The 23797-nt window shown below is 41.1% G+C and overlaps 2 protein-coding genes across 2 annotated transcripts in view; one reads left to right on the top strand and one right to left on the bottom strand.

Moving 5' to 3' along the window:
- Positions 1-23797, bottom strand: part of LOC148094557 (protein NLRC3-like) — a 278774-nt gene that overhangs the window by 97287 nt on the left and 157690 nt on the right. The gene's annotated exons all lie outside the window — the stretch shown is intronic.
- Positions 2708-18347, top strand: LOC148094567 (uncharacterized). Its single transcript, XM_087837539.1, has 3 exons — positions 2708-3175; positions 3259-3634; positions 18220-18347. The coding sequence occupies exons 1-3, from the start codon at positions 2708-2710 to the stop codon at positions 18345-18347; spliced, it is 972 nt and encodes a 323-aa protein (XP_087693665.1).

Raw genomic sequence — 23797 nt, 5'->3', positions numbered from 1 at the left:
CCTTAGAATCAGCAGCTAGCCGAAGCTATGTAAGGTGTGTTTTTGTTTTGTCTATCTGATTCCAAGAAAGGAGCAGATAGGAGGTCTATGAGCTGAACGGACGTGACGGTTTGCCGGAGCCATCATATTCATGTTGGGAGATAATAATCTTTGTTATTGTTACTGTATAAAAACCTGTGCAGCCGTTTCAGGCCCATCCATGGTGTGAAGGGAATGCTGTATCAGACCATGGTCCACACCACTGTGTAAACTTGTAATTTTAATTAAATTAAATCTTTTTAGATGACAGAACTATCTCCTGAATTCCTTCTGAAAATTTGAACATGACAGTTCCAGTGAAAGGAACACTTCATGATTCAGCATACCAAGACATTTTGGACAATTTCATGCTTCAAACATTGTGGGACCAGTTTGCATGCACCAGTGCTCAGAGGTTTGCTACCAGAAACTGAATTAAAACTACTTTTAACTGCTTCCTTATTCACAAGGGATCACCGCAGTGGGTAGCTCTGCATGTTTCATGGGGCAGAGATTTTACACAAAATGCTCTTCCTGACATAGATCCAGAGGGTTTTGTGTCTTCATCTGTGTTTGAGCTGGAAATCTTTTTGTTAATCAGGGAATGTTTAAACCTCTGCACTAAAGATGCAGGCTTTACTGATTGAAACACTTGCAATCTGTGTAGCAGTCACTAGAGGTCACTGCTGTCTAGGCTTTTACTTTTTCATCATCGCGGTTGCATTTCCTCTTTCACCATAGTTCATATTTTCCTGGTTTCTACAAATTGAAAAGCCCCATGTTTTCATAGCAATTGAGTACTGATTGTTTTGAAGTCTTGTAACCAGGGACTGTTTTGTTTTTAACCTACATCCCTGTTTTCATATTTGTGTTACAGAAACAAGGAAGTTAAGTTTTTGCAGTTCATATTTTTGTAATTCTACTTAAGCAGACAATGTCTGTACTTTCACAACTTCTGGTGCTAACAGCCAGAAGACAGACTGGTAAAATGCCCAGCCTGTAATCTGCCTCTCACCTTGTGACTGCTCGGATAGGATCCAGCCCAATCAAGATGCTGAATTAGATAAATAGAATAAAATGGATGGATTTATTTTCAGAAGCAGCTACAGATGAATCTTTAGAAAAAAATGTAAATACTTCTCCTTTTTTTTTCTCATCAAAACGTTCGTGCTGAAACCAGATGTTTTACATTCCTTTGTCCCTCTAATAAAATGAGTCAATTCATATTGTCTGTGAGAGCACAAATAGCAGATTACTTGACTCTTTATTTATTGAATTTAATACAAAATGCTTTGTTACAAATTATAACAAATCAATATATTAGTGAAAAGTTTAATTTGTGAAAAGTAAAATGGTAAATGGCCTGTATTTGTATAGCGCTTTACACATTCAGTGATCCACCCATTCACACACACACTCACACACTGGTGATGGCAAGCTACATTGTAGCCACAGCCGCCCTGGGGCGCACTGACAGAGGCGAAGTATACATAAGGTTTAGGAAAGGATTTGTTTGCTTTAACAAAAATGATGTTAAGCCAGTTCATCTGGGTTTAAATAGCTTCTTGGTGTGGCATGTTAGTCTTTCTCAGCCTCATTAATGTTCACTGGAGTTGAAGGTGTAAAAACTTAAAAGGAAAACACAGTTTTGGAACTGTGTATTTTAACATCATATAAAAAGGAAGGCAGACATGGAGACCTTAATCAGAAAGTTTGCACCTGGAAAAAATGCCTAGATTGCTGTCATTGTGATTTTTACTGCCACCATTTTGTTGAACAGGAACTTTGAATGCACTTGCAAATCACCACTAAATGCTGCAGATTTTGTGGTTCATTCTTCTGTCACTTTATCAAGGCAGTGTTAGTGTGCTGAGGACTGCACATGTCATTTTATTAGAGACTGGTATGGCTGCTTTATGAACATTTCACTAACAGAACATTAGAGGCACAGTTAACCTGCAAAGAGAAATGCAACCTCTTAACTGAGAATAGACTATCACTGAACAACAACCACATTGTCCAGGGTAAGTTTTTTAAACCTGTTTTAATCACGTGTTTTAACCTGTGATGACATATTAATATATATATATATGATAATATAAATAATTCTATTTCTTTTCCAGAGAGAGGGCTAGTTTTTTCTCTTGTCCATCATCGTTGCAGTAGCTTTGATACAGCTTGATTGGAGGAAGTGCTGTAACAGAATATCAAGTTTCTTTGACAGGAAAAAAAAACTGCAAATGTGACAAGTTTTGGTTTTTAAAGCTTTGTTATCAAGCTAAGTTAAACTTTGAGAGATAATAAAGGAAATATCCGAATCTACTTAGAGTTTGGGAAAGGTTGTGGTTTAGATTAAAAGAAACTAAATGACAATGTGGAAAGTTATATAATAAAACTTCCAGCAGAGGAACTCTTAGCTAATGGTCAATATTTTAGTTAATATAGAAATAATAATATTTAAAAAAATTAACAATAATATGTCTGCATACAAAAAAGAAAAAAGCTTGGGTGTTTGTGGGTGGCGCTGATGGGCGTTGTAGGTCCTTTCCCCTCTGTAAAGTTATGTATGCCACTGCTTAACTGATAATTCAGACCTGCTCAGACCTGTTACCTGCAGCTCAAGTCAAGTGTTGGTATATGTTTGTATTTCACATTCCAGCTTTCATTAGATGCAAACTCTCCAGCAAAGATGAAGGACTTCCTAGCAAATTTTCCCTTCAAGAAAATCAGCATTTTCGTCATCATTATTTGGAGTTTTACCTACAATATTTTGCTTGACAAGGATGTTGGCTGTGCTTGCAAAGATGTAGATTCTGACTGCTTGGTATACATGCTTTTGCCAGCCTTTATTGTATTTTTCTTAATACTCCGCATTGACAAGAAATTGAGAAAAGCCTGCCGGTATTCATGTGCATGTACATGTTCATGCTCAGGTAAAGGCTGCAGGATGCAGTTATGTGGAGTTTTAGTAAGTCACACTTTGAAGGCGTTTTGCGTTGGTCTGCTGTGGATGGTCTCTGTACTCATCGATGGAGACTGGTATGTTTGCTGTAAGGTGGGTCGGTCTGACCAACAAGCAAAGATAGCCTGCAAAGACAGAACCAACATCACAAGTGAGGAAAAAGAAATCATCACTGAAGAGAAAAATTTTTCCAGGGTGAGTATTTCATCCTTTATTCACAGCATAAAACACTGATCTGAAGAACACCGTCATACTTTTCTTTGATGTTTCCTTCGTAGAAAATCGGCTTTGGTCTGCTCCTTGGCATCATTGTTTTGGTGGCCCTTAAGTCACTGTGTGACTGGAGGAGATGCTGCGACTGCTGCAACTGCTGCGCCTACTGTTCTAAGAGAACCATTTTTGACACGGTGATCTTGACAGAGGAAGAGAAGGTTTTGAAAGAGATTCTGAAGGAAGCAGGAAAAGAGGAGTTGACTAGAATCATCTTAAAGAAAATAGCTGAAAATGAACGTGAAAATGAGTGGAATGAATGTGATGTTGCTGCAGGAATGATTGAAAACTTTAAAAAACCAAAACTTTCTAAAGAACAAAAAAAAAAATGGAGAGAGCTACAGAAGGGGCAAGTGGAGGAGACAGACAGTAACACACCTGAAGGTAGGAGGGTGTGGTGGAGATGCGGGATCCTTTGAAGGCCACAGAAGCATGAGAAACACCACATATATGAATAACTTTGATTACTTTTTATTTCTGACCTGATAAGCCAGCTGGTTTAGAAACCTCAAAGACTGTCAACAGCTTTATCTACAGTTTCCAAAAATGTCTTTTAAATTTGTTAAATCCAGTCTTTCCCCAATTACATTTTATATTAAAATACTTTTTTAAAATGAAAAAAACAAAAACACAATACATCTTGTTATTAATGATTACTCTAATTTTTCCTACAAAATATTTTATATATTTTAATCTTAATACATTTTTTAATTTAACTGAAATACTTGATCGTTACAGTGTTCAGCTTTTCACTTCTCTTTTTTCTCTGTATAGGTATTCAAGGTCTGAATTATGACAAATATAATGCAAAACAAAGAATCCTATACTGTTAAAAATAAGATGAAGAAAATACCTGTGTGTCACTGCCCTTAAGATTAAATAGACTTAAATAGATAACACATTCTGTACACTTTTACTTCTTCAACTTCTCTGTAGAGACAATTTGTTTCTGTTCTGTTTTATGGGTGTCCTTTTCTTTGTGATAGTTTGTGACTTTGTTTATTTGCTTCTTTTAACAGCACACATGCAATTGTTAGATTCTTGTCATCCATGTATTAAAATGAATCCACAACGGTCAGTTTTTTTCTTCCCTTTTGTAATGGCTGTTCACCAAAATACTTGTGTTCACACTTTTGACTTGCAGAACTGAGAGTGCGGGGGGGGGGGGGGGGGGGGGTCTAGTAAAGCTGCCCTGTGGACATTACTTGCTGTTGATCACATTAAGTATCAATAAGTATGTAGTCCATTCATCTATCTATCCATCTATCATTTTCTGCTGCTTATCCAGGATTGGGTTGCAGGGGCAGAAACTTAAGCAGAGAGGCTCAGACCTCCCTCTCTCCAGCAATCTCCTTCACCTCCTCCTCCCCTGAAGGGTTCCCAAGCCAGCTAAAAGATGTCATCTGTCCAGCATTTTCTGTGTCTACCCTAGGACATTACCCAATAGGACATTTCACTCTGCCAGGCTGTCGGTGGCGCTGTCACTTGGTGTTCGCTCGCTCTGTGGTATAGTATCACTTCCTGTTCCTGCTCAAACACAGTGGTGTTTCTGAGTAGCTTATTTGCTTAGCAGTTTAATTAACAACTTAAATACATTCTTTTTTCATAGTATAATCTTCACGTGCTTCATCCGAAGCACACTTTCTGTGTACTCACTACCTAATTTATAGCCAAAGTATTCACTCACTGTCTCTGTACTGTTTCGCTAGCTTAGCTCGTAGCCGACTCACTAGCACCATGGCTACTTCACCTGTCCCTCCTGCACTTTCTTGCTCATTGTGTCAGATGTTTAGTTACTCCTCGGCCTCCTTTAGCAGTAATGATATCTGTAACAAATGTAGCATATTTGCAGCTCTGGAGGCCAGGATTACTGAATTGGAGACTCGGCTTCGCACCCTTCATTCACCCTTAGCTAGCCAGGCCCCTGTAGCTGGTGCAGCCGAAGATAGCGTAGGCCCCGCTAGCTGTTCCCCGGCAGATCCCAAGCAGCTGGGGAAAGACGGCTGGGTAACGGTGAGGAGGAAGCATAGTCCTAAACAGAAGCCCCAGGTACACCACCAACCCGTTCAGTTGTCTAACCGTTTTTCCCCACTCGGTGACACACTCGCTGGGGGTCAAACTCTGGTAATTCGTGATTCTGTTCTCAGACATGTGAAGCTAGAGACACCGGCAACCATAGTCAATTGTCTTCCAGGGGCCAGAGCAGGCGACATTGAAGGAAATTTAAAACTGCTGGCTAAGGGTAAACGTAAATTCAGTAAAATCATAATTCACGTCGGCAGTAATGACACCCGGTTACTAGGGGTGCAACGATACTCGTATCGATATCGAACCGTTCGATACAGTGCTTTCGGTTCGGTACGCATATGTATCGAACGATACAACATTTTTAATTTATTTTATCAACTTTCCTTCTGACGATGCTGTCTGTGTTGAGCGCTCAGTGGATCTGCGCTCGTCAGTGCAGCCTAGGCGGAGTAGTCGAACACAGATTCAGTGAGCGCAGGGCAAGCTAGCTAGACAGAAGTTAAGCTCGTTGCAACATGGCAAATTGAACCTCCCCCACCCTCATTCAGATCTGGCGTTTGGAACTATTTTGGTTTTCATGTGACGTATGACCCTGAAGGTAAGCGTGTCATGGACAAAAGTAAAACAGTATGTTGGATGTGCCAGCAATGCTCAATTGGTGGGAACTAGTGTGTTAGCGCAGTTAGCTCGTTAATGTGTTGACGTCTTCCAGCCCCACTCATGAGGCGATCCGCGGTAGCTCGTTAACGGAGATTTGCCGTGTTGTGACCTTAACGTCATTTCAGATTAACGCTGACAGCACTAGTGGGAACACAACCAATATGACTGCACATTTACTCCGACATCATCCTAGTGCAAAGACAAGTGGAAGCAGACAAAAACAAGCACGCATGCTACAAACTTTACCCGAGTCATTTAGACAGCCGTTAGCACATGATTCTCCTTATGGGGACCTGATATGTTTAATATGCTGCTGAGAATATAGCCCAGAAGAAGCGTATAGTATAGCTTTTATTTTGGAAAGAGACATTTCTCCATAATAAACTCTCTTTTCCAAAGATGAGTGATTCCTCAATCAGATACAGGGCTCGCAAAATCGCTAGCCCGACGTCCTGGGGCTTTTTTCCAGTCGGGCTACCAAAATCTATCTCTGCCCTGCCCGTCGGCCTATCGTAGGAAGGAAAAATATATGTCAATGCTTTTGCATTCTTTCGGAAATGTAGCTGGGTAATTATGTCATTGGCATCGGCCACTGTCAATATGTGACATACTGAAATCGCGTTTGAATTTGCGCTTGTTTTTTGCTTTCACTTTGCAATCGCGTGAACTGTGTATAGAAAGCGACAGTACTGATTGGTGAGTAATGATAATTTGCGCACCAATTCCTCTGACATCGTCTTATCAATCGTTAGCTTACTATGCAAACATGACAAGTGAAATCTCCTGCAGCTTAAACATGTGAGAGGTTGATCGCGCAGAGAATCGCTGAGCGTTATGTTAGTGCGTGTGTAAAAGCAGCAGGATATATATTTTAGTTCTGCTGAGCCAAATAAGACAGGTCAGGGTGAAGAAGTGACAAAACGGAAAGGTTATGACAAATCAGACTATAAGGCAAAAAGAAAGTGCAGCTTTATGGTTTCATGGACAAAAGAATTTCTGTGGCTGCAATATGACGAGCTAAATAACCAGGGCTGCACATAAGTGGTCCGCAGGTGCGCATTCGCTGTCAAAATAAAAACCCGCACAAGATAAGAAGTTGCAATGCGTGTTTGCGTACATAAGATTTTCAGGAAGAGGACAGACATTTGTTTAGAACTCTTAAAGATGTCGAAGAAGCTCCTTTAAGCAATTACTGTGATGTTCCTCCACCTCCAAAGAAATGTCAGAAGGAGTCCGAACCACAAAAGAAGCGCGTATTCTCGGAAAAGTGGTTGCAGGAGGTGAGCTGGCTTCAAACAAATGATGAACGCACAGAGATGTGGTGCAGAATGTGCCGTGAAAATTTAATAAATGACAAATTAATAAAAAGGCATGAACATTTTTTTTGTATCGAAAAAATATCGAACCGTGACACCAAAGTATCGAACCGAACCGTGAATTTTGTTGTATCGTTGCACCCCTACCGGTTACACCAATCGGAGGTCACTAAAATCAATATTGAATCGGTGTGCAACTTTGCCAAAACAATGTCGGACTCTGTAGTTTTCTCTGGTCCCCTCCCCAATCAGACCAGGAGTGACATGTTTAGCCGCATGTTCTCCTTAAATTGCTGGCTGTCGGAGTGGTGTCCCAGAAATGATGTGGGCTTCATAGATAATTGGCAAACCTTCTGGAGGAAACCTGGTCTTGTTAGGAGAGATGGCATCCATCCCACTTTGGATGGAGCAGCTCTCATTTCTAGAAATATGGACAAATTTATTAAACCCCTCAAAATATGACTATCCAGAGTTGGGACCAGGAAGCAGAGTTGCAGTCTTACACGCCTCTCTGCAGCTTCTCTCCTCCTGCTACCCCCCCAAAAACCCATCTCCATAGAGACTGTGTCTGCTTCCAAAAAGACAAAAAACAAACTAAAAACCAGCAACAAACAACTTAAACATTTACAAAGAAAGAACAATACAGTGTCCACATCTGAACCAAAGAGTAAAACAGTGAAATGTGGATTATTAAATATTAGGTCTCTCTCCTCCAAGTCTCTGTTAGTACATGACTTAATAATTGATCAACAAATTGATTTACTCTGCCTTACAGAAACCTGGTTGCAGCAGGATGATTATGTTAGTTTAAATGAATCAACACCCCCGAGTCATTCTAACTACCAGAAATCTCGAAGCACAGGTCGAGGGGGCGGTGTGGCAGCAATTTTTCACACCAGTCTATTAACTAATGAAAGACCAAGACAGACTTTTAATTCATTTGAAAGCCTGATGCTTAACATTGTCCACCCCAGCTGTGAAACTCAGAAACCAGTCTTACTTGTTATCATCTATCGTCCACCTGGGCCTTACACAGAGTTTCTGTCTGATTTCTCAGACTTTATATCTAATTTAGTTCTGAGCTCAGATAAAATAATTATTGTGGGTGATTTTAACATCCATGTTGATGCTAAAAATGACAGCCTCAACATGGCATTTAATCTGTTGTTAGACTCAATTGGCTTCTCTCAAAATGTAAAAGAACCCACCCACCACTTTAATCACACTCTAGATCTTGTTTTAACATATGGCATAGAAACTGAACATTTAACAGTGTTTCCTGAAAACCCTCTCCTGTCTGATCATTTCTTGATAACATTTACATTTACAATAATTGATTACGCAGCAGTGGAGAGTGGACTTTATCAAAGTAGATGTCTTTCTGAAAGCGCTGTAACTAAGTTTAAGAATATAATCCAGCCACTGTTATCATCGTCAATGCCCTGTACCAACACAGAGCAGAGCAGCTATCTGAACGCTACCCCAACAGAGGTCGATTATCTTGTTAATAATTTCACCTCCTCACTACGTACGACTCTGGATACTGTAGCTCCAGTGAAAACTAAGGTCTCTAATCAGAAGTACCTGACCCCGTGGTATAATTCTCAAACACGTACCCTAAAGCAGATGACTCGTAATCTGGAGAGGAAATGGCGTGTCACAAATTTAGAGGATCATCATTTAGCCTGGAGAAATAGTTTGTTGCTTTATAAGAAAGCCCTCCGCAAAGCCAGAACATCTTACTACTCATCACTGATTAAAGAAAATAAGAACAACCCCAGGTTTCTCTTCAGCACTGTAGCCAGGCTGACAAAAAGTCAGAGCTCTTTTGAGCCAACGATCCCTTTAACGTTAAGTAGTAATGACTTCATGAACTTCCTCACAAATAAAAGTTTAATCATTAGAGAAAAAATTACCAATAAGCATCTCACAGATGTAATATTATCTACAGCTACTTTCAGTATCATTGATATTCATTAAGACTCTTTTTCTACAATTGATCTTTCTGAGTTAACTCCAATAACTTCCTCCAAACATCAATGTGTCTTTTAGACCCCAACTGCTCAAAGTCCTACCATTAATTAATGCTTCAATCTTAAATATGATCAACCTATCTCTAATAATCAGCTATGTACCACATGTCTGTGAAGGTTCTCAGTCATCCAGGTCATCGTAGTCAAAGGAGCTTGCAAAGAAAAGCGTCTGGACTTCTTTAAGTTACTTGAAGACGTTTCACCTCTCATCCGAGAGGCTTCTTCAGTTCTAAGGTCAAATGGTGGAGAGTCCCAGATATAACCCTAGTGGGAGTGTCCCCCCACAGAGGGACAAAAGGACCCCCTGATGATCCTCTAATCGCCTGAGCCAAGGTGTGGAACTGGGTGTGGGTCCCAATCAGCCAGAGTTTCGGGTGAGTTCATTGTGAAACCTGGCCCCACCTTATCATGCGAATTCCTGAGGTCAGATGGCCCAGGGTGTGAGTGGGCCTTAAGGCGTCTGGGAAGGGATCTCAAAACTGGATTATAGATGGCAGAGAGTTGGTGTCGTAAACCACCGCCTCTGTTCAAAGATGGTCGCTCACAGTGGACATAGATGGCTTCTTTCACTCCTCTTTCAAACCATCTGTCCTCTCTGTCCAAAATGTGAACATTGGCATCCTCGAAAGAGTGTCCTTTATCCTTAAGATGCAGATGGACAGCTGAATCTTGTCCTGTGGAGGTCGCTCTTCTGTGTTGTGCCATGCGCTTGTGAACTCTCCACCATTTGACCTTAGAACTGAAGAAGCCTCTCGGATGAGAGGTGAAACGTCTTCAAGTAACTTAAAGAAGTCCAGACGCTTTTCTTTGCAAGCTCCTTTGACTATGTACCACTTGCCTTCAAGCTGGCCTTAATTAAACCTTTACTTAAAAAGTCATCTCTAGACCCAGCAGTCTTAGTTAATTATAGGCCAATCTCCAACCTCCCTTTCATATCAAAATTCCTTGAAAGAGTAGTTGTCAAACAGCTAACATATCATCTGCAGAGGAATGGTTTATTTGAAGAGTTTCAGTCTGGTTTCAGAGATTATCACAGCACAGAAACAGCTTTACTAAAGTTTACAAATAATCTTCTTATGGCCTCTGACAGTGGACTCATCTCTGTGCTTGTCCTGCTAGACCTCAGTGCAGCGTTGGATACTGTCGACCATAATATCCTATTAGAGCGATTAGAACATGCTGTAGGTATTACAGGTACTGCACTGCAGTGGTTTGTATCATATCTATCTAATAGACTTCAATTTGTGCATGTAAATGGAGAGTCCTCTTCACACACTCAGGTTAATTATGGAGTTCCACAGGGTTCAGTGCTAGGACCAATTCTGTTTACATTATACATGCTTCCCTTAGGCAGCATCATTAGAAGACATAGCATACATTTACACTGCTATGCAGATGAAACCCAACTCTATCTGTCCATGAAGCCAGATAACACACACCAATTAGTTAAAATGCAGGAATGTCTTAAAGATAAGATAAGATAAGATTGCCTTTATTAGTCCCACACGTGGGAAATATGTTTTGTCAAAGTAGAAACTGGACAGTGCAAAGTTCTATAGCAAAAATTACAGAACACTGGAATACAATAAGAATTAAAGCTACAAGCAGCGTTAAGAGGGCCCTCGCATCGAGCCACGCCCATCATGTCGAATCTGATGTCACATTGATGGAATTTATGCGTAGAACCACCAGCTAAAATGTTATCTCATTCAATGATGATTATAGTCGTCCCACTAGGTGGTGCTTTAACTATTACTGACAAATCGCTTATCAAATATTTCCGAGCTTGACTCTCGACTCATGTCTGTGACGTTTGGGAGAGATTGGACATTGTGTTTTTGAGTGACAGCAGATTACTGCTCTTTGGCGAGTGATTGAAACTCCACGTGCCGCCATGACCACCCCATTTCCCTAAACGTAAAGAGCTTTCCATTTTAACATCACAAAGGTCTTTAGATTCCAGGCAAGGGAGACCATTTCGATCTAATGAAATCCCTACAAGGAGTTCGTCAAAGTACGAGGCCTGAAAAGAGGGGAAAATGTCGCCAAAATTGCACTCTAATTTTAAAATGACCGACTTCCTGTTGGTTTTGGGATATTTCAGACTGGTACGATGAAACACAGAGCAGGGGCTGATGTTTTTAAATTTTGTAGGGGGCGCTGTTGAGCCATTTTGCAAGATTCCATGAAAACCATCCTAAAACCATCTATGTAAAATTCGATGACAATCATATAGGTGCACAAAGGAGGAAAAACTGTGTGTATTACCCAGCAGTTAAAATAGTCTCTACAGGGATTGAAGCAGAAGAAGAAAAGGTAACTGAGAAAGGTGGATTGCGGCGGCAGTTTCCACTGAAACTTGCATGGGCTTGTACGGTACATAAGGTACAAGGAGTTACTGTTGATGATGCGGTAGTGTCTCTTAAAAATGTTTTTGCTCCAGGACAGGCAAATGTTGCCTTAAGTCGTGTTAGGAGTTTGTCAGGTTTAATAATTCAAGATTTCAATGAAAAAGCAATTTACTCTAAAGGTGGTGTAAAGGATGTAATCGAAAGAATGCCCCAATTTTTGTCTGAAAATACAACATGTACTAAGACACATGATTTCACAGTAGTGTTAATGAATGTGCAGAATTTAACTCTACATGTAGCTGATCTGGTATTGTGCACACAGCATTTGCAGCCTAACTGTATTGCTGTTACAGAGACATGGATGTCTGCAGATTCTTCATTAGACACTGTAAAAATTGAGGGTTATAGGTTTCAGCATAATCCATGAAGTGCATCTTACACTAGAAGTAACCCAACGTTTATTGAAATACAAAGCCAACAGCATGGTGACGTTGGCATGTATTCTGCAGACAGTTTGACATCTGAAATTATAGCTATACCAGATGGCAATTTAAAATGTTTACTTTGCAACTATTGTACATGGAATATTTTAATAGCAGTTATTTATCGGCCTCCTTCTTATACCGTGGCACTGTTTAAACAAAACCTAGGAAAGTTACTTGATTGGCTATATAAAAAAAGTAATACAGTAGTAGTAATGGGAGATTTTAATAACAATGTTCTAAACTCTTCAAGTATTTGCAAGTTTGTCACAGACAAAGGATTCATTCAACATGTAACACAGCCCACCACAGAGAAGGTGGTGAGTTGATCGTGAGTATGTTAAAACAACACATTATAATGTAAAAGCTGTAGTTCTTCCAACATATTTTAGTGACCATGAAGGGATTTTTTTGTACGTTTACATCCAAGACTCCTACATGATAAAGAGTAATGTGAGCAGCAGTGTGTGTGTGTGTGTGTGTGTGTGTGTGTGTGTGTGTGTGTGTGTGTGTGTGTGTGTAAATTTATGTAAATAATGACCTAAAAGTACAAAGCTGATGGTACCATGGGAGGAAGCAATTGAGGAAGCATTTGAGCGTAAGAAGCTGCGCTATGCCAACTTGGCAGCTGAGGCAGAGGACAGAGGCTGGGCGATGAAGGTGCGCCCGGTGGAAGTGGGGTGCAGGGGCTTTGTTGCTAGTACAACAGCTAAACTGCTTAGAGAGATTGGAATCAGAGGACAGGCCCAACAGCAGGGTATAAGAGATCTAGCTAACACTGCCGAGAGGGCCAGTCACTGGCTATGGTTAAAAAGGGCTGACATCACTTGGGCTAAGCACAGCTATCCTAAAAATTTTTCCGCTCTTCTCCTCTCTGCTCTTCTTCCCTTTTCTGGGAGGCAGTGGGTAGGTAGAGCGTACAGCCTAATCCGGTGGGGAGGTGTGGGTAGCCAGTCTGGGCGCCCCCCTTCCGGCTCTCCTCTCTGCTCTCTCCTATCTTGTCCCTTTTGTCTTACTTCTCTCTATCACCTTTTCTATCCCTTTGAAGAAGTTAGGCTCCGTAAATGCTAAAGAGGTAAATATTATTTCTTAGTTGCAGTGAACAAATAGAAAGAAAAATGTAGGAAACTAAACAGAAGAAAGAAGAAGAAAAATAAAATTTTAACATAAACCAGTGACACGCTCCAGGGCCTGATCAAACCTGGCAGGGCCTCCTTGGATGAGGGTGTCTAGTGATAATGCCCGAAACACCTGATAAACCCAAGGTCCACCACTGATGATGTGTCACAAATTTAAAATGGTAATCTAGATCAATCTCTAATCCCTAAACCTAACCAAGGAAGGAAAACGGCAGATTAGCCTGGGTAAAACATCGAAAGTTGAGGCACACAAAGACGTGTGCTGCTGGCAAAGTTTCTGGGCTACCTTTCCTCATAACAGCCATCCCTCAATAGTCTCTCCATCTAAAGCAACGCATTATCAGGGACTGTAATATCTAGTCCTTTAACTGAATCACAATGGCTGACTGTAGGTAAGGGAGGGAAGTGGAAAGGTTACACCTCACTTCTAGCTATGTTTTATATGTTAGTCAGCCCAATTCTGTGCACACTCATTCTTAATGACTAACCTCAGCCAATTGCTGCTACAGTGTTTTTTTCCCCCTGCATTTAGTGACTTAACCATTAGTTAATAAACCCAATATTTTAAATTTTTTGTAGATGTCTTTGGGTATTTCACAGTAATTTACTGGGGTCTTGTGCACAGAAGGGAATTTTGTCCATAGACTTCTAAATAACTGAAACTGTTTTTTCATCCATCTTGTAGATACAATCTATGCATCACACATAGAGAAATAAAATGTACAATTTGCTAAAGATAGCAGTAAGTATTCACTTTTAAATAGCAGATAGTACAGTTATCCTATCAAACAGAGTAGTCATGCTCACATGTTGTTAATGCAGGTTTTGCTTTATCCACTTAGCCTTAAAAAGCAAAAAGACACTGGTAATTGTAGTCCTGGTTTACCGGGATAGGGTTCAACTCCCTGTGGTGTCCTTGCTTATGGTTATAACAGACTAATACATTCTATTGACCATTACATTTACATTAAAGTAATCAACAACCATGTCGATCCAGTTACATCTATATCAAGGGTGCTTCTAATTGATGATTAGTGCTTCGAGTTTGGCTTGTAGCTGGTAATTAGCTTTCTGGTCAGGGCAAAAAAAGTCTAATAGCAAAGTGTAAAGTAGGGTTGGGAGATATGTAAAAATTTGCCAACCGACAATTATACGTCCAACAATCGACAATATAAGATATATATACATGCATGTGCATATGTGATGGGCGGAGCAATGTAATCATGCACAGACTGATTTGAATGTTTACAACACAGAAGTCCAAACTAATTGCCATTAAAAAAACAGTCACCAATTTGGGATTATATTTTACTACCAAAACAATGTGCTGCTTGTGTAGATGTATAATGCGAGCAAAGGAATCAAACACGACTAACTTGCATGAGCATGTATGCATCCACCATCCGAACATTTTTTCTAACATAGGCTCCTGCCTTTCTTTGTGTCTGTTTTGAATTTGAGTAAGTGAATCGCTGCACTTCGGCACACTCTGAGGAGGGTGTATTTGCTAGCAGATGAGATAAGGTGGTGTTAAAACAGCGCTGTAATTTCTATCCTGTTAGCAGCTTCTATTAGCTCCATCATTATTAGCAAACTTACTTATGGTAAGTATAAATAAATTGCCCATATCCTCAAATTGCAAAACCCTAGCAGACAGATGGAGAGGGATGACGTAAAAATGCACCAGCAGAACTTTATTCCTCTGGAGGCAGTGAACACCAGCTCAACACTAATATGTCACCCAAAACAGGCCCTTAAGACATTCTGCCTACAGTAAATTTTCTTTTTCTCACTCTCTGTAAAATTTGCACTGAAAACTACTGTGAACACACCACACAAAGAGAGGTGGTCCCGGTCTTCCCCAACACATTAAACCTGTGGAATTCAGGCCTACAACCACCAGCTAAAATTTCATCTCGTTCAATAACGATTATAGTCGTCCCACTAGGTGGCGCTCTAACCATTACTGACCAATTGCTTGTCAGATATTTCCGAGCTTGACTCTCGACTCACGCCTGCAAAGTTTGGGAGAGGTTGAACATTGTGTTTTTGAGTGACGGCAGATTACTGCTTTTTGGCGAGTGATTGAAATTGCACGTGCCGCCATGACCACCCCGTTTCCCTGAAGGTAAAAAGCTTCGCAATTTAACATCACAAAGGTGTTTAGATTCCATGCACTAGAGATCGTGTCAATCTGACGAAATCCATTGGAGGAGTTTGTCAAAGAACGGTGCCTGAAAAGAGGGGAAAATGTTGCCAAAATTACACATTAATTTTAAAATGGCTGACTTCCTGTTGGATTTGGGATATTGCTCCAAGAGACTTTTTTGTACATCTTAATGACTCCCTATGAGCAAGCACTTTGGCGACAGTGGGAAGGAAAAACTCCCTTTTAACAGGAAGAAACCTCCGGCAGAACCAGGCTCAGGGAGGGGTGGCCATCTGCTGCGACCGGTTAGGGTGAGAGAAGGAAGACAGGATAAAAGACATGCTGTGGAAGAGAGACAGAGGTTAATAACAGATATGATTCAATGCAGAGAGGTCTGTTAATACATAGTGAGTGAGAAAGGTGACTGGAAAGGAAAAACTCAATGCATCATGGGAATCCCCCGGCAGCCTACATCTATTGCAGCATAACTAAGGGAGGATTCAGGGTCACCTGGTCCAGCCCTAACTATATGCTTTAGCAAAAAGGAAAGTTTGAAGCCTAATCTTGAAAGTAGAGATAGTGTCTGTCTCCTGAATCCAAACTGGAAGCTGGTTCCACAGAAGAGGGGCCTGAAAACTGAAGGCTCTGCCTCACATTCTACTTTTAAATACTCTAGGAACAACAAGTAGGCCTGCAGAGCGGGAGCGAAGTGCTCTAATAGGGTGATATGGTACTACAAGGTCATTAAGTCAAGGCATAAACTAGTTCATGCATTTATTACTTCCAGGCTGGACTACTGCAATTCATTAATTCATTAGTTAATCCAAAATGCTGCAGCAAGAGTCCTGACAGGGACTAGAAAGAGAGAGCATATTTCTCCTGTTTTGGCTTCCCTTCATTGGCTTCCTGTTAAATCCAGAATTGAATTCAAAATCCTGCTCCTCACATACAAGGTCTTAAATAATCAGGCCCCATCTTATCTTGATGACCTTGTAGTACCATATTACCCTATTAGAGCACTTCGCTCCCACTCTGCAGGCCTACTTGTTGTTCCTAGAGTATTTAAAAGTAGAATGGGAGGGAGAGCCTTCAGTTTTCAGGCCCCTCTTCTGTGGAACCAGCTTCCAGTTTGGATTCGGGAGACAGACACTATCTCTACTTTTAAGATTAGGCTTAAAACTTTCCTTTTTGCTAAAGCATATAGTTAGGGCTGGACCAGGTGACCCTGAATCCTCCCTTAGTTATGCTGCAATAGATGTAGGCTGCCGGGGGATTCCCATGATGCATTGAGTTTTTCCTTTCCAGTCACCTTTCTCACTCACTATGTGTTAATAGACCTCTCTGTATTGAATCATATCTGTTATTAATCTCTGTCTCTCTTCCACAGCATGTCTTTTATCCTGTCTTCCTTCTCTCACCCCAACCGGTCGCAGCAGATGGCCGCCCCTCCCTGAGCCTGGTTCTGCCGGAGGTTTCTTCCTGTTAAAAGGGAGTTTTTCCTTCCCACTGTCGCCAAAGTGCTTGCTCATAGGGGGTCATATGATTGTTGGGCTTTTCTCTGTATCTATGAAGCGCCTTGAGGCGACATTTGTTGTGATTTGGCGCTATATAAATAAAATTGAATTGAATTGAATTGAATTGAATTAAGATAAGATGGGGCCTGATTATTTAAGACCGTGTATGTGAGGAGCAGGATTTTGAATTCAATTCTGGATTTAACAGGAAGCCAATGAAGAGAAACTAATACAGGAGAAATATGCTCTCTCTTTCTAGTCCCTGTCAGTACTCTTGCTGCAGCATTTTGGATTAGCTGAAGGCTTTTCAGTGAGTTTTTTGGACATCCTGATAATAATGAATTGCAGTCGTCCAGCCTGGAAGTAATAAATGCATGAACTAGTTTTTCAGCGTCACTCTGAGACAGGATATTTCTAATTTTAGAGATGTTGCGCAAATGGAAGAACGCAGTCTTACATATTTGTTTAATATGTGCGTTGAAGGACATATCCTGGTCAAAAATGACTCCAAGGTTCCTCACAGTGTTACTGGAGGCCAAGGTAATGCCATCCAGAGTAAGAATCTGGTTAGATACCATATTTCTAAGCTTTTCAGCGCCGAGTACAATGACCTCAGTTTTATCTGAGTTAAGAAGCAGAAAGTTAGTGGCCATCCAAGTCTTTATGTCTTTAAGACATTCCTGCAGTTTAACTAATTGGTGTGTGTTATCTGGCTTCATGGACAGATAGAGCTGGGTGTCATCTGCATAGCAGTGAAAATGTATGCTATGTCTTCTAATGATGCTGCCTAGGGGAAGCATGTATAATGTAAACAGAATTGGTCCTAGCACTGAACCCTGTGGAACTCCATAATTAACCTCAGTGTGTGAAGAGGACTCTCCATTTACATGCACAAATTGGAGTCTATTAGATAGATATGATACAAACCACTGCAGTGCAATACCTGTAAAACCTACACTGTCACGGTCGGACGGTCCTCCCCGGACAACCTGCGTGTTTATTTGTGATGTGTGTGTGCGCGCCTTTCTCTCTTCCTCCCTATTCTGCGGGTCGGGCTATGCCTAGGGGCGGCGTCTCCGAGAGAGCGAGAAAGGCCGACCTCTGACCCGGAAGGGTAACCTTCAGCTCCAGCTGCCGCTAATCATTCCTCACTACACAGAGGTATTTAACGGGGTGTCCAGACGGCAGTTGATGCTGGATTGTACTCGGAGCTCGGTAGATAAGTGTGCTCGTGATCTTATAACCCGCATAGCAAGGCAAGCCTTCTTATCCGCTGTTGTGTTTGCTCGTCTCTCAGGTGGAGAAGTACGCGACGGAGGAGTGGAGAAAAGGGGTTCACTGGTGTTTTCGGGAGGAGGAATTCACACGGAAGGAGTGCACACCGACCTCACGGGGAAACTCGCCTTCACCACTTTTGGGATTTAGAGAAAGGACATTGTGGATATCTCACTGTTTGAAGACTGTATTTCTAGCACTGTAAATAAACGCACTGTCGGCTTCAACCCAGAGCTCCGCGCCTGAATCCATACTGCTCATTACCCCTGACATACAGCATGTTCTAATCGCTCTAATAGGATATTATGGTCAACAGTATCGAATGCTGCACTAAGATCAAGAAGGACAAGCACAGAGATGAGTCCACTGTCAGAGGCCATAAGAAGATCATTTGTAACCTTCACTAAAGCTGTTTCTGTGCTGTGATGAACTCTGAAACCTGACTGAAACTCTTCAAATAAACCATTCCTCTGCAGATGATCTGTTAGCTGTTTGACAACTACTCTTTCAAGGATTTTTGATATGAAAGGAAGGTTGGAGATTGGCCTATAATTAGCTAAGACTGCTGGGTCTAGAGATGGCTTTTTGAGTAAAGGTTTAACTGCAGCCACCTTGAAGGCCTGTGGTACATAGCCGATTGTTAGAGATAGGTTGATCATATATAAGATCGAAGAATTAATCAATGGCAGGACTTCTTTGAGCAGTTTTGTAGGAATGGGGTCTAAAAGACACGTTGATGGTTTGGAGGAAGTAATTATTGAAGTTAACTCAGAAAGATCGATTGGAGAAAAAGAGTCTAACTTAACATCAATGGTACTAAGAGTAGCTGTAGATAATATTACATCTGTGGGATGATTATTGGTAATTTTTTCTCTAATGATAAAAATTTTATTTGTGAAGAAGTTCATGAAGTCATCACTAGTTAACGTTAAAGGGATGTTTGGCTCAAAAGAGCTCTGACTTTTTGTCAGCCTGGCTACAGTGCTGAAGAGAAACCTGGGGTTGTTCTTATTTTCTTCAATCAGTGATGAGTAGTAAGCTGTTCTGGCTTTGCTGAGGGCTTTCTTATAAAGCAACAAACTATTTCTCCAGGCTAAATGATGATCCTCTAAATTTGTGACACGCCATTTCCTCTCCAAATTACGAGTCATCTGCTTTAGGGTACGTGTTTGAGAATTATACCACGGGGTCAGGTACTTCTGATTAGAGACCTTAGTTTTCACTGGAGCTACAGTATCCAGAGTCGTACGTAGTGAGGAGGTGAAATTATTAACAAGATATCACAGTACATGTCAGTACATGTCACTGTCCAATCCAGCAACTTCAAGTTCAGGTACAATGAAACTGTCCACCACTTTCTCCTGTCCCATGGTGCGCAGGAGAATCTTTGTCCTCCTCCCAGCAATATTCAGCTTGTCCATAAGACCCACTGTACAAAAGGATGCTGAACTCCCTTGGTCCAGAAAGGCATATGTTTCCACCATTCTTTGACCTCTCTTTGATTTTACTTTAACTGGCACGATGGCAAGCTTACAGTCCTGTTCACCGGCCCCAGTAAGACCACTAGTCTGGATTGTAACAGGAATGTTATCTGCCTCATTATCAGGTTTGGCTTTGTTCTTCTCCTTGTGGTGAATATGGAGTATACTTGCATGTCGGAGACCACAGATTTACATGGAAGGCGTTTTCTGCATTCTTTGCTTATGTGCCCAGTGCACAAACAGCCAAAACAGATGCTATTCTTTTTAAGAAAAGAAATCTTCTCATTATAAGGTTTCTTATCAAGCAGAGCACCTGACTCCAGTGTGCGTCCGCCTTTGCAGAAAAAACAAGCCTTCACAGTGCTGTGACGATCTTGAGCCCCTGTCTGATTCTGTCTCTCAACATCAGAGACAGTTGTGACGAAGCTACTTCCTTTAGCTCTTAGATGTTGAGAACGTTTCCCTCCATTGCTGCCCTTGGCTGCTAGATGTGTTGCTGGAACATCACATAGATTTCCAAAGACGGGATCTGTAGCAATTTTAACTTGACGCTCAAGGAAGGAAACAATGTCAATGAATGCGGCTCTGCGATGTTGCCTCTCCTGAATGTCACATGCTACTGTTCGCCATTTGTCTTTTAACTTATATGGCAGTCTTCTAATCACAGCAAGCATATTGGCAGGTGTATTTAATTCAGAGAGATCATTGATCTCTTCCATTGCATTGCATCATCCACGTAAGAACAAACAATATGCCTTAAGAGGTTTTCCATCTTCCGGTCTAATCAGTGGCCATGAGTGAACTTTGTTCAAATAAGCAGACGCAATCACATGTCCGTTCCCAAAGTGCTCATACAGCAGAGTCTTTGCCTTTACATATCCAGCACTCAGACATATGTTGACAGCTTTTAACAAGTTCATTGGGCTGCCCCTTGGTGTACTGTGCAAGATAATGCAGGCAGTCGCCAGCATTGCCAGTCTTTGCTTCTATGACCTGTTCAAACGAGCGCATAAAAGCCTGAAAATGTAAAGGGTCACCATCAAAGGTTTGAATCTCCCTTTTGGGCAGTGAAGAAAGACTTTGTTGATGGACTAATGTACGAGTTAATTCATTTTGTTTTTCCATAATGGACAACAGATTTTCATTGGCTACTGGATGAGCAGCTTGTGGCTTAGACAAAGGTGGAATTGGTCCAAAACCGTCAGAAGGCCCCATAAGAGGAGGTGCAGGCCTTTTCCTTTTCATATTCTGTTGCGCTGTTTTTACTTGAAGCTCTGCATTCCCAGTGATTGCATTTCCTTTTGTAAGCGTCTGTGGAACAAAAGTCTCTGAATCCGCATTAAGAATTTCAAGGCTGTTTCCTTTTGTTTTAAATTATGATTCATTCCCTTTCCGTGAAGCGACGCTCCGCTTAGTGGATCCAGTTCTCAGCACGTTCACCTTTGCAACAGTTGCAGCTATATCTGCTTCCAGCTGAAGTTGTTCTTTCTTTCTCCTCAATTGTTCCTCTTGTTCTTCAAGAGAGTGTTTTTCTTTCAGCATATGTTGACGTGCGAGCTAGGCGGCCATTTCAGCTTCTGCCCTGAGACGTGCAGATGAAGTAGATGATACTCTTGAGCTTGACCTACTGCCTTGATTTGACACACTGTCGGATGGCAACACGTCATCATTAACATCATTCTGGGGATTAAGAGATGATTGAGGTTCTTTTCCAGTGTGCTCTCGCACCTCCACTTCTCCTCTCAGGGAAGTTTCCTGTGACTGTGTCAGATGATGGCCTGCCCGAACGTTTATCAGTTTCAGAAAGCCATATCTTAACATCCTCCATAAACTCTTTATTGTATTTAGCGATGCTTGAGAACCATGTATTTTGTTTATCTTCCACGTCAAATGAGATTAGAGAAAGCAGAGATTCATGCAATGCACATCCTTAAACAGGTGTGTTAACTCATCAAACTGTGATTAAACTTGTGAATATTTTTTATCATTTTTTATTAGCTCTTTAGGAGACATAATAACACTTTTCATTTTGTTTACATGCCTTTTCCGATCTGTTTGAATGGTTTCAATTTTGTTTGCAAGAGCTTTCTCAGTGAGGGAAATTAATCTTTTATCCTTTTCAGTTTTTCCAACAACAGTTACAGCTTGTGATCCAGCATTCAACATAAGCAGCATGCCAAAATCCAAAACAAAGGCAACAGCAATTCCTTCAAACTCAGTTGAACGCCTGCAGAGCCACAGCACACACACACACATCAAATCCAACAGCAAACGTAGCGGTGGGCGTGTCACAACAACATCTTCGTGTGGTCAGAATCCAAACTGCGTTCAAACAAAGAATACGCAGCACAAAAACACAGTTTACATACCGCCGTCGTCTTCTCCTTATCTGTCAGAGAAGCCGCTTTTGTGGGTGTAGTGTCGGCGGTGTGTGGGCTCGCATCGGCGTTTATTCTGCGCTGATTGCAGGAGGCTCCATTCCCGTCGCACTTTTTGCTGACAAATATTGATGACTGTCAAGCCTTTGAGCAGCTGAATAGGGGAATAATGTTGACGCGCCCGCTGTTCAAAACGTAAGACAAAGTTCCAGATTAAAAAGTTATTTATTTCTTTTCAAATCCTTAAAATCCGTAGAAAATCAGTGATCAAAAACATTTTAAGCTTGAGCGGTCAGCAAAAGTCAACTTCCCCCATCACCCACTCATTCACAAAAATTCCCTCGGGACGTGAACAGGTGATATAGCAATCACTATTACTATTACCGACACCACGTGACCCAAAGCTACGCCTATCCACAACACTCACCTTCTGCTAGCCAGCCTCAGTGCCAATCTTAGCCTCCATGGGACTAAACAGAGCATAGAATGATCAGTCACAATGGCAAGTTGGAGTATTCCAGTTATTGTACTGTTTGCATGCCCATGTGTAGCTGCGTGGAATATGTTCCAGGTGTGGTGGGGTAATACTCAAATCCATACACACCATCGCCAACATCTGTCCATTTACACGGACCCTCAAGACCCTCTGTGAACACAGCAAAATGCCTTTGCATTATTTCTTTTAATCAATTCTTATCTGATCATTTGAGGAAGAAAGAAAACACAAGCGTCCCCAGTCTGTTTATAGTAAAACCAGAAACGATAAATTAACAATTCACTTTAACCATGCATTAACAATTTGTTGGCCGCTTAGAACAACATTTAAAAAACAAAAAAACCCATAGCTCAGAGTATAAATCGCTTTGAGGCAATAATAATTTTAGGTTACTTTACAAAAGTAAAAAGAAAAAACGGAGAAATGGTACATTTTAAAATCCCTTGTTTATGGACAGAATTCTTCCTGTTGGACACAAGAAGCAGACTCCAAAAAAAACTTTGAGACTCTGCAGAAGTCTGATTAGGCTGCTGTTCATGCAACTGGCTCACTGTGGTGTGATAATAGTGTATTTCTTGCAAACACTTTGCAACAAAAAACTGAACGTCCTTCACATGATCCAAAGTGGGGCCTTCAAACAGTCCAGCACCTGGAACTGTTTGTGTACTTAATAAAATGTTGCTTAGCTTCTCTAAGTCACAGTAGCTTGTGTTAGTATGTGTACACAAAGACATAAACGTTCAATGATAAAAACACACAGCAGAATAAAATTGTAAGATGTCATCAGTTGATGCAGTTTAAGGACACTTGTTCTTCTGTGCAGTCTCACCTGGAGCTCACGTTTCTAGTTCATGCCATCATGACCAAAGATTCTTCAATTAATAGTTTAAAGATGTCCATGAATGCACTGCTAACTGCTCTTCAACCTTATAAAAATCAACATACATTTTGAATAAGAAACACTTTTACAAAACCAAAAGCTTCACTGTGCTTAGTGATTTATATGTCTAAAAAAAACAGGTTCAGTTTGTAACAGAGAGAGCAGCTCAGTGGCGCTGAATTATATTTCCAATACAAACACAATTTCATATGTTGTAGTAACAACAGTCTGCCACAAGATGGCAACCTAGGCCTACGTTTTTCACTGCCTTCTGTAAAGTGTCAACAAATGCAGACAAATGCAGGCTGTCTTCAGCAACAAAAATGCCATCAAAAAAGTCACGGTCATCAGAGCAACATCAGAGA

The sequence above is a fragment of the Neolamprologus brichardi genome, unplaced genomic scaffold, assembly GCF_056152115.1.
Source record: "Neolamprologus brichardi isolate AB-2024 unplaced genomic scaffold, ASM5615211v1 NODE_ptg000036l+_length_2141236_cov_1, whole genome shotgun sequence".
In the NCBI taxonomy this organism is placed as follows: domain Eukaryota; kingdom Metazoa; phylum Chordata; class Actinopteri; order Cichliformes; family Cichlidae; genus Neolamprologus; species Neolamprologus brichardi.
This window is presented reverse-complemented; position numbering and strand designations above follow the sequence as displayed.